The sequence below is a fragment of the Drosophila bipectinata genome, chromosome 3L, assembly GCF_030179905.1.
Source record: "Drosophila bipectinata strain 14024-0381.07 chromosome 3L, DbipHiC1v2, whole genome shotgun sequence".
NCBI lineage: Eukaryota > Metazoa > Arthropoda > Insecta > Diptera > Drosophilidae > Drosophila > Drosophila bipectinata.
Genome location: NC_091738.1, coordinates 9,237,890 through 9,255,052, shown reverse-complemented (window position 1 = coordinate 9,255,052; position 17,163 = coordinate 9,237,890). Strand labels below are relative to the sequence as shown.

Sequence of the window (17,163 nt, the reverse complement as noted above, 5' to 3'; positions counted from 1 at the left end):
CCAGATAGCAGGTGAAATACAAAAAAAAAATTGTGAGCAAATTATCCATTTATCTATCGGATCTAGATCGACTTTCGTGAAATTCTCTAAAGAAAAGTTATGACGAGCACAAATTCGGGAAGTTCATTGTGCCAGCCAAGTCTTTAGATATAAATATATATTTTCGGACTGGCAGCCAAAATCCAAGGAATTTGCCAAGTAATTTATGGCTGCGAAATGGAAAACAAATCTGCGATAAGCTAATATGATAAAGGTGTTTGATCGATCCACTCCGATAAGGTCTGAAATCCAATTGAAAAGAGAAAATTATTTAGTCATGCTACTAATTATCATTAAAGTGGTAATTGCAATAAAATAATTAATTTTTAATATATTACAAAAATAAAAACACCCAAAAGTATCTCAATCCCTACCAAAAAATATATTTTTCTCAAAAAACAGTACATGTGGCGCCATCTATGGGCCAAAGTTTCCATTCACTACCGCCGACGTGACCCACCAAGCGTATGAGTGCAAGAGAGATGGGAGACGCTATAGCGAATGTGACAGTCCGTTGAGGAAAATGATTTGGCAGTTTTTCTTCGGGGAAATGCTTAAAATTAGAACTGAAATTAGATTTCAATTGAATTGAGATGTCCCCCAGATGCATAATTGATTTATGCAAAACGAAGTCGGAAAATCGGAAAACTCTGCCGAGAGCGAGAAAAGTTTCTTAGTCCCAAAAAGTAACTATGCAAATGCAAATTAGTACATAAGATATATTTCTTTTCTATCCTCTTTTGTTACAAAGTTTTTTTTTCGTATTTTCTCATTTAAATAATCTTTTATGAAAATCGTATCTTTTTTCCTTAATTTCTTACAGGCCGAAAAGTTGGTCGAGTGCTCTAAAGAAAAATCACTCATGCTCTCTCTCTTAGCTAAGAAAAGTCACTCAAGAGTAATGGTTTTCTCTTAAGCCATTTTAGTTCTCTTATTTCTCTTTTTTTTTAGAAAAATCAACCCTCTTGGAAAATACTCAAAAGTAACCAAGTAACTTGGTTGCCTGCCACCCCCAACCATCACTCTCTCACTCAGCTGTTTAATTAGTGCTCTCTTCGTGCTGCCTCTCTTTGGCTCTTTGACTCACAGCTGATGTGGTTTTACTCTTTGAGAGTAACTTTTGTATCTTGCTTGTAAGTTTGCAGCTGTTTCGCTCATCATATGTTTTTGAGTCGGGCCCCCCACCTCCTACACCCGCAACTCCCCCCTCCCCCCAACCCGAGGGTATGCATTTGTGTATGTGTATTTGCATTGTATACAGAAAATCAGCCGCGGACGCTGCAAGAGCTGGTGGTGGTGCTGCTGCTGCTTCTGCCTCAGCCGGCGTATGTAGCTCCAAGCGCAGTCAGTAAAATACATACTTACAAACACACTGATATACAAATGTATCTTGATTTTCCAACTCGTTTCGCGCAGTCAACGGGCCCCCCAAAAACGCACATACAAACATACATACATACCTGCAGAGCAGCAAACAAACAAGCTCATACATGCACTCCCACCCATACAAATGCATTCAACAATGGAGACCATTAGTATAGAAAACTCCCCTATTAGAATAGACTCCTCTTTTGTCTGAAAGTGATTTTGTAATGATATTTTAATATTTTTAATATTTAATATTTGAATAATATCTGATGATCGATTAAGATCCCCACGTGCTGCAATTAATATAACCATTATCGGTTAATGTTCCATTAATGGGCCAAGCACCTTTATCGGTTAACTGCCTTTTTTTTTTATTAAAAAGGTGACTTTTAATTTTAAAATAAATACGAGAATGACTGATTGTAAGATTTTCTAATCAGTCATTAACATCCTGAAAGTTCCACCTCGTAGAATATTCATATTTTTTAGTTGTTTTTCATATTTATTAGCATTAGTTCTAATTTTTAGTTCAATGAACTTCCAGTTAGTACTTTTTTTTTTTTACTTTCTAATTTCTTGTTGATTTTTTCCATTACTAAAAGCTTAACAGTTAAAAGATATTAACTTCAAAGATACAAATGTATCTTTTGCTTTCATTATCAATATTGTATCTTTAAAGTTCTACTTATCTGAAGTTTAGTGTACGTGTGCAACTATGTATGTGTAAATGTGGCAAGTTAGATAGATAGCTGCATACATATAGATTTAGTTCGCTAGCTAGGTAGGTAAGTATATATATTATGCCTTAGGTTTTGTTGCCTCTGCCTCTGCCACTGCCTCTGTCGACGTCGCAGTCCCAGCTGTTGTTGTTGTTTGTCGTTTTTTCTTATTGCCTGCACACACGGACAGGGGCGGCGTTGCCAATTTTCAGTTACTGAGTGAGAAAATCGGCCTGGAAGCCAGTTCCTCAATGGCAACGTTGCATCTGTTTTCCATTTCTATGTGTTTGTGTTGCCTGTTTGCTTGTTGTTTTCTTACTTTTATTTTTATATTTTTTTATTTTTTATGTGGCTTGGTTATTTATTTATTTTTTTGTGTTTCTTAGCTGCAACAGAACAGACGAAGAGAAAAAAAAACAAAAAAAGATAGTATACTGAGAACAGCTTGAAGCCCGGCCGGCCTTTCTTCGCTGCCTAGTGTGTCGCTGCTGCGGTTGGCGTCGCAGTCGCAGACACAGCTGCAGCCTCTGCTTTCAATGCAAAGCTTTGTTGTTGTTGTACGTTTTGCTTATGGGCAATCATCTGTTTCAGACAGTAAAGCTTCGAAACTTGAAAAATACAACTACACTTTTTCTATAATTATAATAATAATTTTACATGTAATAAAACTTTAAGAAAACTTATTTTTTGATTTTTTTTTGTCATTTAATAGTTTTTGGTGGCCTTAGGCAGTCTCTACTGTATTTGTATCTGCTACAAAGTCATGCCATGTTTTTTTGTATCTTTGGCTTGTGTTGTTGCATTCGCCGTCAGCTTTTTTTCCATCAATAGTTCATTTTCTGCTTGAAAACGGGTTCTTTCTTTTATTCTTTCTCTTTCTATTTGTTTCTTTTTTTCTTTTTTTTTTTTTGGAAGAAGACTACATACGTAAAGTTTCATGAAATTGGAGAAAACGTAGAAATGATGAAATTACTGGACATGTAGTACATGTGTTCTGGGTGGCAATTCACCACCTCACGCCACCCCACACCTGTTAACTAGGCCCCCCCCCCCCCCCTTTTGGATGTCGGATGATGAACGTGGATTAGTTCCATGGAAAACTATGCAAAAATTTGATACACAAAGTTGTTATGGAGCTTGGGGGTATTGCGGAGGGAGAGAGGGAGGTAGAGATGGATGGATGCTGACTATGACACACCTGTCATTGGAGACCTGCAACAAAGAGAGATAAAGAGCGGCAGTTTATATAATCAGAGTGCCATGGGCGATGCCATCAACAATGCCAAGATACAGATACAACTGGGAATATGATGACCAACCCACCCACTCACCATATACCCAAATCGTTAACCCATTTCGTAGTGCAGGTTTTAGACTTTAATCTAGGAAGTTGTAAGCCCCTTGAAAAGACCTTCAAGACCCAACCCACTCACTTAATGACTAATACCATAATATAATAAAATATCTAATTTTTTTTATTGGAAAACAATTGGCAACAAAGAAGTGCTCGAATGATCGAATTCGATAATGAATAGGAAGGAGGTGACTAATGTCAGGTGGTTCCATAAATTAAAGATTCCCATAGATAAGACTAGGGAACTTGGAAAGTCTTCGGCGTATATGTATAACCTTCCAAGTTCAAGTTGATTATAAACCCGGGATTGTAGCAAAATGTTGCCGTAACCCCTTTTTCCGTTCAGGGATCTTCGTTCACAATTAGGGATGCGCATAATGGGCACTCGACTCTTTAATGGCCAGTCCAGGCCGCTCAGCTGGAGCTCTACGGGAAATGGACACCGTAAAAACACAACCAATAAGTGAAAGAGAGATAGGGATAGCTAAAGGAAAAACAAGGGAAAACAATGCAACCCCAACCAACTCACAACTTCCTTTCCAATCAAGGCAATTTATCAATTTAGCACTCAACTCTGGCCCCGACCGGCGCGACGAGACTGGGATTGAGATTCGGCCTCGGAATGGTTAAGGGAAGTAGGACTAGGAATAGGAATGGATGTGGGAATGGTAATGGGGGTAGGGGTAGGTGCCATGTGCCCAACATCTGAACGCTAATCACCCCTGAAATTGCGTGAACGACGAAGGTCAGAAGCCGGCTTTGACTCCGTATCCGTTCTTGACTTGGAATCCGTAAGACTGTGTCTCCGGGGTCTTCAATTACACTAAAAAAAAACACCAGAGACTTGTCTTGAAAGAAAAATGTGAGTTACTTTATTAAAAACCTTATATTTTTCTCTTTTTTCATTTATAAAAAAGTTCTTAAAGTGTAGTTTTCAAGTACAAGTCGCTTACTTGGTTCTGGACTTCAGGACACGAGTTTGTTTTTGATTTTTGGACAAAAACTAAACTAAAAATAGACCAATGCTCAGCCGGGCACAACCGCCGGTACCCTTCCCGGGTCATGTCGCACTAAATCAATTAAACAAAATTGAGTCTTGAATAGATTTAGCATAATAACTAACAGTAGCAACAAAAACAACAAAACTAAACGTATCGAGTGTCGGCCCCCGGGGCTTGAACTTTCTGATTTCTGATGGTCGTTAATTTATGCACGCCATCAGGAAAATAAAAACGGCGACAAATAGTACAATGACAAAAAAAAGGTACACATATCCAGTATATAGCCCGGCGAGTCAGTCAAATTTCTTGATTTCCCTAAATGATTTCATCAGAGGACCAGGAGACCGTCTGACCCCCATCCATTCTTCCCCTACCCTCTATTGTCTGCCTCCTGTCGCCTGTCAGTGTTTTACCTGATTCGAGGTCCTCATCAGGTTCTGGGTTTCCTAGACTACATATACCTGAGGATACCCAAGTGCCCCGAAATGATCCTCAAATTTTCCACAATGAGTTGGTTGACGGGTTTTTCCCGAATTTCCCGCTGTTTTTGGATTTTTGTTGAGGTTGCTTTGTTGTGACAACGAGCCTGAAGTTTTCGGGGACAGAGATTCGATGGTTTCAGACGAATCAGATAGTGTCAGGACAAAATCTAAGGGTTTTCGGTTCAAAGGTAGGCCTGTCAGGCTCGACAAAAACAAAAGTAATATAAATGATATTTTTACAGACTCAAATTATATTAAAACAAGTAAGGCTTCCCCTATGCTATATTTTTTTCAGACCAGACTACAGCTACACAAATTTTCTAGGGGACCCCTTCAAAAATTGAGAAATTGCATGGAAGTACAATATGCTCCACTCCTAAGTGAATATCTTCGCCAATAATGATCGGATTCCTAAGCGGAATACCTCAGTCGATTTGTGGATCGAATCTCCATAAATCTGCATCAAAACCTCAAACCAAAATATTTTTCAGATTTTTTTCGAAAATTTTCTAGGGGACCCCTTCAAAAATTGAGAAATTGCATGGAAGTACAATATGCTCCACTCCTAAGTGAATATCTTCGCCAATAATCATCGGATTCATAAGCGGAATACCTCAGTCGATTTGTGGATCGAATCACCATAAATCTGCATCAAAACCTCAAACCAAAATATTTTTAAGATTTTTTCGAAAATTTTCTAGGGGATCCCTTCAAAAATTGAGAAATTGCATGGAAGTACAATATGCCCCACTCCTAAGTGAATATCTTCGCCAATAATGATCGGATTCTTAAGCGGAATACCTCAATCGATTTGTGGATCAAATCTCCATAAATCTGCATCAAAACCTCAAACCAAAATATTTTTCAGATTTTTTCGAAAATTTTCTTGGGGACCCCTTCAAAAATTGAGAAATTGCATGGAAGTACAATATGCTCCACTCCTAAGTGAATATCTTCGCCAATAATCATCGGATTCATAAGCAGAATACCTCAGTCGATTTGTGGATCGAATCTCTATAAATCTGCATCAAAACCTCAAACCAAAATATTTTTAAGATTTTTTCGAAAATTTTCTAGGGGATCCCTTCAAAAATTGAGAAATTGCATGGAAGTACAATATGCCCCACTCCTAAGTGAATATCTTCGCCAATAATGATCGGATTCTTAAGCGGAATACCTCAATCGATTTGCGGATCAAATCTCCATAAATCTGCATCAAAACCTTAAACAAAAATATTTTTCAGATTTTTTCGAAAATTTTCTAGGGGTCTCCTTCAAAAATTGAGAAATTGCATGGAAGTACAATATGCCCCACACCTAAGTGAATATCTTCGCCAATAATGATCGGATTCTTAAGTGGAATACCTCAATCGATTTGTGGATCAAATCTCCATAAATCTGCATCAAAACCTTAAACTAAAATATTTTTGAGATTTTTTCGAAAATTTTCTAGGTTCCCGATTCTTGAGCGGAATATCTTAAAAGATTTTGGAATCGATTATGCACCAATCTGTATTACCATCTTTATATATAATGATACACTTTTATTTTACAATTATTTTTTGGGGAACACCTTAGAAAAACTTCCAAGTAGGGCGATCCCCGACATATTGTTTGGAATAATTGCACCCTCTCCAAGGTATTAATGACAAAGAAAGATTAATACTTCCGCTGGACTATATTTCACCGATTTTGAAATGGCATATACCGCACTAGTACCTTTGTTGGCCTATAGCTTGAAATCGGTTCGATATGGAGGTTGTTCAGAGCCGCCTGTTTGTCTACCAGATGTTAAATACGATAGCGATAGCGACGATAGCGAAAACAAGGCAATTTGCGACCGTCTAAGTATCAGTCAACAGTTTTCGCAACCAGTATTGACCCAAAGACGCCCCCGAGCCCCCTCCCCCCCCACAGAAAACTTATCTGCCCCTCTGGGTGCCCCACAAAACCAACTCATTCCATCGACGACCAATCGTCTACCGATTTTTCTATACACACTGTATATAGATACTTTATATACATATATTTCTACAGTTGCGGTTGCAGTTAAAATACTGGTTATTGATGTCATCGAGAATATTAATTTCAATTTAAGTGAATTAATTTGCTGGCAAATGATTCGAGTGATTGATTACTTTGGAATAGAGTTTGTCTAGAAAGGTGTTTGAATAAGTTTATTTAATAGATTTCAAAGAACCCAACTAGTTTATTGTTTATTTAAAATAAACTCAACTTTTTCTTTGTCGTAGAAAGTTTCTAGAAAAGTTTTCGCCTACCTTTTTTTTTATTTTGCTATATTTTCTACCTTAACTGTTGGATCGTTGTGAAAGTTGCACCTAAGTATATTTATATATATATATGTATATATATTTGAGGAATATTAAATCAATATTAAACGGTGCTAGGGAAAAAATGCGTCACATTCTTCTATATAGAGCCCTAATAGTAGTGGGGCTCTCTTCGACATTTTTTCGTACTCCTCTCCATATAATTCCTTGTTTTATGACTCTTTGTGTTGTGACTGGGCAAGGTCGCGTGTTTTATCGCGAACATTTTGCACTTCAGATACGTTGAAATGGCGTGGTTCTAGTCTAGAGTTTCGCCTTCGTGCCCCACTCCCCCACACCCACCCAGACCACCCCCCAGGTTTCTCCCCCCCAAAGCACATCCAACGAACATGGCCCAAATCGCGTAGACAAAGCGTCGCTCCGATTTTGCAACGATTTTTTATTTTTTTTTTGGTAAGGAACAAAGAAGCTCGGTGGGTCGCTGATTAGATCATTGGGTAAACACGCTACTCGATACCAAACGATAAGAAATGATACGGTGTTACGGAAAGTGTGTCACCCCGGTGTCGAGCCTCCATTTCCCAGACGCTTCACCATTTCCTGAAGTACAAAAATATATATATATATTTTACTCAAAAGTGAGTCACTAATTGGGGAGGTAGAACTCCATAGTTCCAGTTGAAATAATACTTGGTTTTATTGTATGAGTAATTTTGATTTTATACTTAAGAAATTAAATACTTTTTTTACTAGAAGTTTCCTTTGTTTTACCTTTTAATATTAATTTAAAGGTAAAACAAAGTATATCTTTCTTTGCAATTTTCTAAAATTATTTATATAATTTAAGAAATGGATTAAATTTCAAACTTCCCTTTTTAAACCAAAAAACCAACCTTATGGTTTTAATCAAAATTATGTTTCTTTTAAAATTTTTATCACATTTCCTTTTCATCGTGTAATCCATCCAGAAAAAAAAACGTAAAACCTTAGGGTCATTTTGCGATAATATTGCATCAGATCTTCAACTTTCTGAGTGAAAATCAGCCCATAGCAACCGAGTTCGCATTAGTCAGTCCCCCAAGTGTCTCGTTCTCCATCGGCTTGGAGCAATTTCATCATGGATTCGAGTTGAAAAACACGTCAGCTGTCTCTGAAAAAAATGTGAAGAGAGAGGAAATAATATTCCCGAGGTATAAATCCATTTACGTAAACCCCGAACATTGGACTGAAATATTGAGCATCGATAGCTGACTCAACTTTCTGGTTTCTATGCGAAAAAATTGGTCTAGGTTGGGTATTGCACATTCCGATTCTACTAGATTCTAGAACTTGATAGTGATAAGGGTTAGCCTTGGAGAAATAATATACATTTTTACCAGATTATTCATGGTAAACAATATATTGAATAGCTAAGCAATTTGAAATACTATTTCCGATTGGCATAAAATAATAATTAATATTGCAAAAATATAATTTTTACAGAAGTTCAAAAAAGTTGCCCTTAATTCATTGGAAATTTTAAACCTAAAATAAATTCTGAATAATATGCCTATATCCAACCATATCGAACAGAGGCTTACATTCGGGGTTCAAGCTTATTCAACACTTTTTTTTTTGTAATCACTTATCACCTTTAATTTCCTGTCTTGAGGTAAAATTTCGCCTAACCTTTGCCATTGGCTTATGTAAGGTAGTGGGAACAGAGACCGGGAAGGTATACTTTTTCATATCGATTAGCACAGCTGACAAAGTAAGGGATTTTTATTTACATAATCAACAGAAAATGATTATTCAAACTTTACTCGACACCAAAACTGAGGCTTGCAATCTGAAAGTCAAGTGATCAAAATCCAGAAAACTGAATACTCTAATTCTAGAAAATTATATAGTCAGCTCCCGGGAGCAAGGTGCATACAAAACAACACCTATAACAACAATACAACAATATGTACACTAAAGTGGAAAAATTTTCTCCTACTTTATCATTTGTTCATTCTACTGAAATTACATTCTCTAATGCCATAATGTACTAAAATTTCTGTATAATACGAATTATATAATAGTTCAGTTTTTTTTTTGGCCAACCTGATAAACATAAACAGAAGACGCATTCATGAGTATCCAATAGCCGATCTATTTAAACAGTTTCAGTTGCCTGGATTGTCTGAAATTATATACCCCCAGTAGTGGACAATTTGCTCAATGGAGCACTTAATCTAAATGTATGTACGGACATTTATCTGGACTCCACTGAGCGAATGATATTACCCGTCTCAGTTTTGCAAATCGAAGCGCTTTCTAGTTTTCATTATTGTTCTATAAATGCAAAAAAAATGGGGATTATTCAAGGCGTAGAAGGATATACTCTATTTGGGAAAACAAGTTTTAAGTTTTCAGAGGAAAACATTTTTTTAAAGATTTTTAAAGGGTAAAGAAAATGTTAAGAAAATGAATGAAATTAAGAAAATGTCTATTAATATACTATGAATATGAATATACGATGAATGAATATATGTGATATATATTTTTAAATAAAAATACGAAAACAAATTATTTTGAATGATTTTTTTCATATTTGAAAAATAAATACAAAAAATTAGATTTTTTTGCCACAATTAAATTAAATAAATTAATAAGCTCAAGCTTTCTCTAAAAAAGTTAAAAGTTCTCCGATTACAAATTCACAAAAAAATTCATTGCTGACCAAAATGACAATACCCGATTATTTGGTAAGAGCATAAAAAGAGGCTCGCTGTCATGATTTTAGCTTTAGCCCCCATCCACACAGATGTATGTAGGAAAACAATGAGTGTATTGGAAAAATGAAATAAAATTAAATGCTAGGCAAACAACGACCGACAAAGTGATTATATAAAAACCGTTACCAGCCAAAGCTTCGGGCAAAAATAATGTATAAAAAAAATCACAAAAAAAATAAATATAAAAAAAGAAACAGATGGAAAGAACGAGAAAAAGAAAAGCAGAATATAATACTAAAGAACGATTTCGATTTATCAGCAAAAAATAAAAAAAAAAAAAAAAGTCCAAATGGTAGAAAAAAGAGCGTTTTTATCTCGCTCCTCAATTGATTTACATAATCAACGAAATCGCTTTTAACCACCACTGTTGCTCCCTCCCTCCCCCTCCAATTGGCCACGCCCCCGGACGACCCTTGAACCCCCAACGCCCCCAAAACACAGAAACCCCTTTTGGCCTCCATGATGGACTTCATGTGCCTTGTTCTCTGTGCATTTAATTAAATGCTGATTAAGTTTTATTCAATGGAGCAAAATGTACACACACACATGATGAATAGTAGGAGATATAATATAGTAGTACAATGGATCAGGAATATACAATGAAATATACCTAAATACTATATATAGATAGATAGGCACACTGTAGTATGGGAATGGGGTTGTGCATAAATTTGTAGATTAGTCATTGATATTGGACAACGTGTTCGATTCAACTCCAATCGATTCGTTTCAAATCGAATCGAAACTAATCGACCCGTCGCGTTTGTAAACGTGAATAATTTAATAACGTCCTCATTAAGATAATGAAATTAGTTCAAATAGTCGCCAGTTTGGTCAGATAATACAGCTGTCTGATTAGAGTGGGTCTCTGTGTATGAAAATCAACATATAGGCACTCTATTCATTACTGATATCAGAGTTATATAAGCTAAGAGAGTAGAAGCTTTGCAGAAATTTAAGGCTTTTGCTAAAGGCATTAAAATTATAATTAAAAATATACCTTAAACCTAAAAAATCCAATCATAACTCCAACTTTGAACTTTAAATATCACACATGAGTCACAAAAATACAAAAAAACTTTGAATTAGCATTATGACTAAATCAAAAATGTTAATAAAAATATTTCCAAAACAATATAAAACTGGATTCTCATTCACACACTTAATTCAAAATTAAAAAAAAATTCAGACTTTAAAATACAGTTGAAAAACGGAAACGTAAATCAAGAGTATTTAATTATGGAAGTGTCTGTCCGAGATGTAATACAAATTAATTTTGATATTTTAAGAGGATGCCAATTATAGAATAAATTAGCCAACCAGTGACACATGTAAATTATAAAGGTAGATAGTATTTGTAAATATATATATATACGAAATAAAGTTGGCAAAATTCGATTTGCATATTAAACCAGTTTCAGGCAAAATGAGAAGATAAATATTGTATCTCCTGTGCCGGAGCGTGTGAACCGAACTTTGTCAATGAACTAGAAAAACTTTTGGATGCGACTTGAGAATATTTCACTTCTCCTCTATAAACTGTAAGTAACTGAAAAGCTTAACTATATATACAAAAGAGTAAAGAAAAGATATATTTGTATAAAAGAAACCATAGAGACCTGAAGATAGATAAAGATGGAGGAGGACACCAACCACCACACCACACCACACCAGCTGGGGCAATAAATCAGTGGAAAAATTGTTGCTGAAGGAGGAAAAGTTGGCGAAGCGAACAGAAGGTGGGAAAACTGTTGAATTATTTCCCAGGGCTCTAAAACCCAGATACCCCTGGAATCCGGACACCATCATCGGCTGGCACACGCATACGTACGCACACGCTGGGGAAAATTTGTTACATTTTCACACTCTAAGCCAAAGCCGACAACAATAAACTGCCAAATTCGCATAAAATATTTTTGGTAGGAATTAAAACAGAAGCATATCGAATTCACCCACGGCCATCAGCCTGAGTCAGTGCCGGTGCCTGCTAATAAAGGTTCTCTATAGGTTTTAGAGATCCGTAGATGAAACCTCAAGAAACCCATAAATTTTGCTGAGAAAATCGGAAAAAATCTCCCAAGGAAAACAAAAATAGAAAATGTGTCAATGCAAACAACAACAAGGTATCAGCCCTATGCACCTTTTTTGTTGTTGTTATTATTATTGTTATTGTTAGCCATGGATCGTGGACCATGGACCGGCCAAGTGAATCTGGGCCATAAAAGTGCAAAATGTTTTCCACACGGCTGGACCCTGATTCTACCTCAACGTACTCCCACTCAAAGGCACCTTTTGCTTTCCTTTCCCTTTCCAGAAATCTCCGCTCGTTCCCACCACATGCGATGCACTCGTTATAAGAACAACACTGAGAGAAATTAGCTAGAAAGATTATAAAGAAATTTTAGAAAAAGGAAGTGAAATATTTCTATAATTATTGAATTTTATGAGATAATTTTTATAGATTTTTTCAAACCTCTCTGATCTATAACATGTTCTATTATAATTTCTTTAAGAAACTATTTTTTTTTTCAGTGTCTTCTAGACCGGACCCGGCACCGGCTGACACTTGGACATGGGAAGCGGTCCGGGGGCGGCCAAAATCGATTTCTGCTCTACCTACCTGCCCTACCAGCCCAACCCAGCCCATACCAGGTGAGACATCTACAGTGGATGTGTCTCCGGGCCGGGTCTCAGAGTAGTCGGGTGTTACCTGTTAGCCCGGCTAATGGCCAGCAGACCGCGCGACCAACATAAATCCATAAAAACATGAAAAGGGAAACGAGCGAGAGAAAATAATTAAATTGCAATTATGTGCAAACAATTCCAAATCCGGACGATTCGGAAAAAGTTAATTACACGACAATAAAGCGCAGAAGACCATTCTCAACGGGAATGGTTATATACACGGAGGTTATACACCGGTATATGTATGTAAGTGTGTAAGACTGGTTGTGTGTTTCTTACCTGCCCACACCAACTTGCCACATCCACTGGCGGCACATCCGCAGGTTGCCGCAGCCGCTGATTGGCTTTGGTTTTTGGTTTTGGCTTGGACTCACTTGGTCTGACTTGAGCTGACATTAATGGGTATTTGAATGCGGCTTCTGGGCTCTCCTCTGGTCTTAATCGGATCCCCGGCTGACTGACTGACTGACTGGCTAGCTGGCTGACTGACTGATGTCCAGTGACATGTCGTTACTATATCGTTAGTGTGCTGTCTCTATGGGCCTTGACTGCGGATGATCGCAATTTCGCGACCCCTTCAGTATTTCTTCAATCTTGTGTATTGTATCTTGTATCTTGAATCTCGTGCGGTCTCAGTTCTCAGTTCCCCTAATGAAGACAGACAGACAGATTAGTTATGGTCTTATAATAAATTAGTCCGATCCAATTGTCGGGGCAGTCTTCGAAGTAGTAATGACACTACGAATCCAAATCGGAACTTCTACTTTCGCCATAGATCTCAATTAGTTGGGATCGGCTACTAAATCGAAATTAATGAGGGCTAATTGATGTTACAGATATTTTACATATTTTTTTAGATTTTTGAGAGGGGTTACTAAGATGGATGGTGCTTCAAGATCTCTAGATTTTTAATAAGATATTGATGTAATATTCCTGGATGAAAATATATAAAGAAAAATACCTATGTTTCTTGAAACTATAATATAAACCAAACCCCATTCTGACCCCTTCATCTTAAGGTTAACACCCAAAAATTTGATGAACACCTCTGACAATCTCATTTAGGAATATGCCTTTCATCACCCAAATTAACCAAAAGAATTAAAAGAAAAGGGATATCCTTTAACCTTGGACACATTACCTGGTTAAACTTATTTCCCTTCGGGCCGAAAAACTTTAATTAGATAACCCCTGTACGGCGGAAAGTTTAAATGCGAGTAAATCAGGTCGACCGGCCCCGATGACTGACTGACAGTCCGGGGCCTACCAGAGCCCAGAGTTCACGGAGTTCGGACAAGTTTAATTAGATCTGCATACGCAATGAGTGGTGGAGCTCGAGGGTTGGAGGACCCGAGGGGGGGCTAAGGATTCAAGGATACGAGGGTTTTGGTGTACCCGGTAAACAGGTTAACGAACTGCCCGCCAGTTTGTGTTCGCTGGCGAAAGGATGCGCTGCTTTTTGATTGTCCTGGCTGGGACCTGTGTGTCCCTATCGTTGGCATCGCGCCTCTCCCCAAGCCTCCCACTCGAAGGATATGAGATGCACCTGAAACAATTACTCCAGAAGATCCTTTGGGCGGCGAATGTAAAGCGTTGTTTTGGAGTCATCACCGATGATCTGCATTATCCGATCTATGATAGGAATTTCTTTCAATCGGTGGGTCGTCAAGTAGTGCCCTTTTTCGTAATGCGATTAAATGCCAGCGAGGATCTTCTGAAGCCTCCAAGGCAAGTGGAACTCGTCCTGAAAGCCATCAAGTCCAGTGATTGTGAAGTGTACTTTATGACATTATTAAATGGCTGGCAAGTGCAGAGATTTCTGAGATATATCTATAGCACCAGATCCTTAAACATGCAGAAAAAGTTGATCCTTTTGCACGATTCTCGACTATTTGAAAGGGATATGATTCATCTATGGAGTGTTTTTGTGGGAACTATATTTCTTAAATATCAAATGGATAACAGGTGAGTCTAGGGTTCCTTTATGCTTTTAATTTAATAAGAAATATTGACTTTTTTAGAATTACTATTTCCACAATTGCATTTCCTGGAATTTTAAGTGGTGTTTTGGTTACAAAGAACCTGGCCAATTGGGAGTCGGGAAAAAGTATCAATGGAAAGGTATTATTTGAAGATAAAACAAAGGATCTACAAGGTGAGTGAGATGAGATTTTAAAAGAGGAATAATCTTAACCATAAACTATTCGTAGGATCTCCCATTCCCGTGGCCATATCTGAACATGTCCCCATGGTCCAGTGGATTAATACCACAAGTAGCTATCACGGCGTTGAAATAGAGATTATAGATTCTCTCGGTAAAGCCCTTAACTTTCAACCCATCTACTATAAACCCAACAAAAGCGAAGAAACCAATTGGGATCTGGAGGATATTTACGAGAACGATGCCCAGACTGGAGAAAACGAAACTCAAATAGATTCCAAACTAATTGAAGAGGTGGTAAGTGCAGATTATTAACTAAATTAATTATAAAACAATCTTGATAAATATTTATAGAATTTTTTATAATTTTTAACACCACAGGCCCAACACAATGCCCGTTTCGCCATCGGGGACTTGCATTTTTTTCAGGCTTATTTGTCATTTGTGGAGCTCAGTTTGCCGCATAATTTCGAGTGCCTGACCTTTCTCACCCCGGAATCCTCCACGGACAACTCCTGGCAGACCTTTATCCTGCCATTCAGTGGCGCCATGTGGACAGGTGTCCTTTTATCCTTGTTCATAGTGGGCACTGTGTTTTATGCCATCAGTTATCTTAATGCAATCCTAACCAGAACAGGTTCTACTGGATTCTTTCGCTGGTTTCGAAGGAATCGGGAGATACCTATGGATCCAACAATCTTCAAGAGAGTCAGCTTTCGTATTGCCATCAGCCGGTATCGTCCAGTTAAGGGATCTCATAGTTTTCGGGATATTTTCGATGATTATTCCAATTGTATATTGTTGACATATAGTATGCTTTTGTATGTGGCCTTGCCGAGAATGCCACGAAATTGGCCCTTGAGGGTCCTGACAGGATGGTATTGGATCTACTGCATCCTCTTGGTGGCCACCTATAGGGCCAGTTTTACGGCCATTTTGGCCAACCCAGCAGCAAGGTTAGTTATAGAGAGTATTTTATATTTTTATTATTTTTAAAACATTTATTTTTAGAGTCACTATTGATTCCCTGGAAGACCTTCTTCACTCCCATATCCCTCCATCTGCTGGAGCTTCGGAGAATAAACAATTTTTTTTGGATGCTATTGACGAAGTTGCTCAAAAGATTGGCCAAAAAATGGAAGTTATAACCCAAAACGATGACTTGGTACGTCATTCTCAAAATATATTCATTCTTTAAAAAATCCCAAAATAATCTCCAGAGACTTGGAACTAACAATTGTTGACATTTCCTTTTAAAAAACAACCCCTTGGGATGTTAAATAATTTCCAAGTACAAAACAAAAACACGTACATTTATCGATTTATGAACCATAAATTAAAATTTATATTTTATATGTTCACTTCCAGCAAAAACAAAATTATCAGATAAGAATGACTAAAGCTTTTAATTGTCTAAAATGGGTCGCTTTGGTCTACTACATTTAACTTCTTATCAAAGTTAGTAGCAATGAACTTTATACCATACCGTAATTGGCAAAAACAAAAACCGGTTCTAACTAGTTAGTAGGTCTACTAAAAAAACAAAATATCTTATCATTTTGATAAGTTTGTTTGGAAATCTTTTATTGTATTTAAAAAATGGTATTTTGGTTGTCTATCAAATTTTGAAAAATATTAAGAAACTAAAAGCGATCTTGGCATTAATTTTAATAAACATTCCTATATATCCCTAGACCTCTCTAGTCCTAGAACTTGGAATTCATTTTAATAAATATCTTTAATATCTCTAGACCTCTCGCATTGCCAATGGACACAGTGCCTACTATGACAACGAATTTTATTTGCGATATTTACGGGTGGCCGATGAATCCGGCGGAGTGGGTTCCGCCCTTCATATTATGAGGGATTGTGTGGTTTTTATGCCCGTTGTCCTGGCCATGGAGAAAAATTCGGCTCTTAAACAAAGAGTCGACAGTTCAATACAACACCTAGCCGAGGGTGGTAGGTTTTTATAAACAGTTTTTTTATAAATTAATATTTTTTAAAAATAATTGTAATCTATAGGTCTTATTGCCAAATGGTTAAAGGATGCCATTCAGAGGCTACCGGCTGAAGCTCCAGCCCAGCAGGAGGCTCTCATGAATCTGCAGAAATTCTGGAGCTCCTTTGTGGCTTTGGGCCTGGGCTATGTGGTATCCATATTGGCCTTATTGGCAGAACGCTGGCACTTTCAACACTTTATCATGAAACATCCCATGTATGATGTCTACAATCCAGGATTATATTATAAATTCAAACGCCTCTATCCAGAACAATAAAATATCTGCAAAAATCTCACACAAT

At 37.2% G+C, this 17,163-nt stretch overlaps 1 protein-coding gene and 2 long non-coding RNA genes across 6 annotated transcripts; 2 read left to right on the top strand and 1 right to left on the bottom strand.

Annotated features, from left to right (window-relative positions):
* Positions 1-2,841: 2,841 nt before the first annotated feature.
* On the bottom strand, positions 2,842-14,384 carry LOC138926436 (uncharacterized). 4 transcript variants are annotated; one of them, XR_011442968.1, is made up of 4 exons: positions 14,245-14,384; positions 12,978-13,346; positions 8,148-8,404; positions 7,664-7,854 (listed from the first exon to the last, which is right to left on the bottom strand). It is a non-coding gene; the product is annotated as an uncharacterized lncRNA (long non-coding RNA). The 4 variants fall into 4 exon arrangements; XR_011442969.1 differs by lacking the exons at positions 7,664-7,854; positions 8,148-8,404 and adding an exon at positions 2,842-3,338; XR_011442967.1 differs by lacking the exons at positions 7,664-7,854; positions 8,148-8,404 and adding an exon at positions 11,608-12,392.
* Positions 10,833-12,326, top strand: LOC138926434 (uncharacterized). Its single transcript, XR_011442964.1, has 4 exons — positions 10,833-11,357; positions 11,429-11,554; positions 11,620-12,136; positions 12,190-12,326. It is a non-coding gene; the product is annotated as an uncharacterized lncRNA (long non-coding RNA).
* On the top strand, positions 13,342-17,138 carry Ir68a (Ionotropic receptor 68a). The gene is made up of 7 exons (XM_017234433.3): positions 13,342-14,663; positions 14,720-14,853; positions 14,909-15,156; positions 15,241-15,815; positions 15,871-16,024; positions 16,611-16,821; positions 16,885-17,138. The coding sequence occupies exons 1-7, from the start codon at positions 14,146-14,148 to the stop codon at positions 17,136-17,138; spliced, it is 2,094 nt and encodes a 697-aa protein (XP_017089922.2). The 5' UTR covers positions 13,342-14,145.
* The last annotated feature ends 25 nt before the right edge of the window (positions 17,139-17,163 follow it).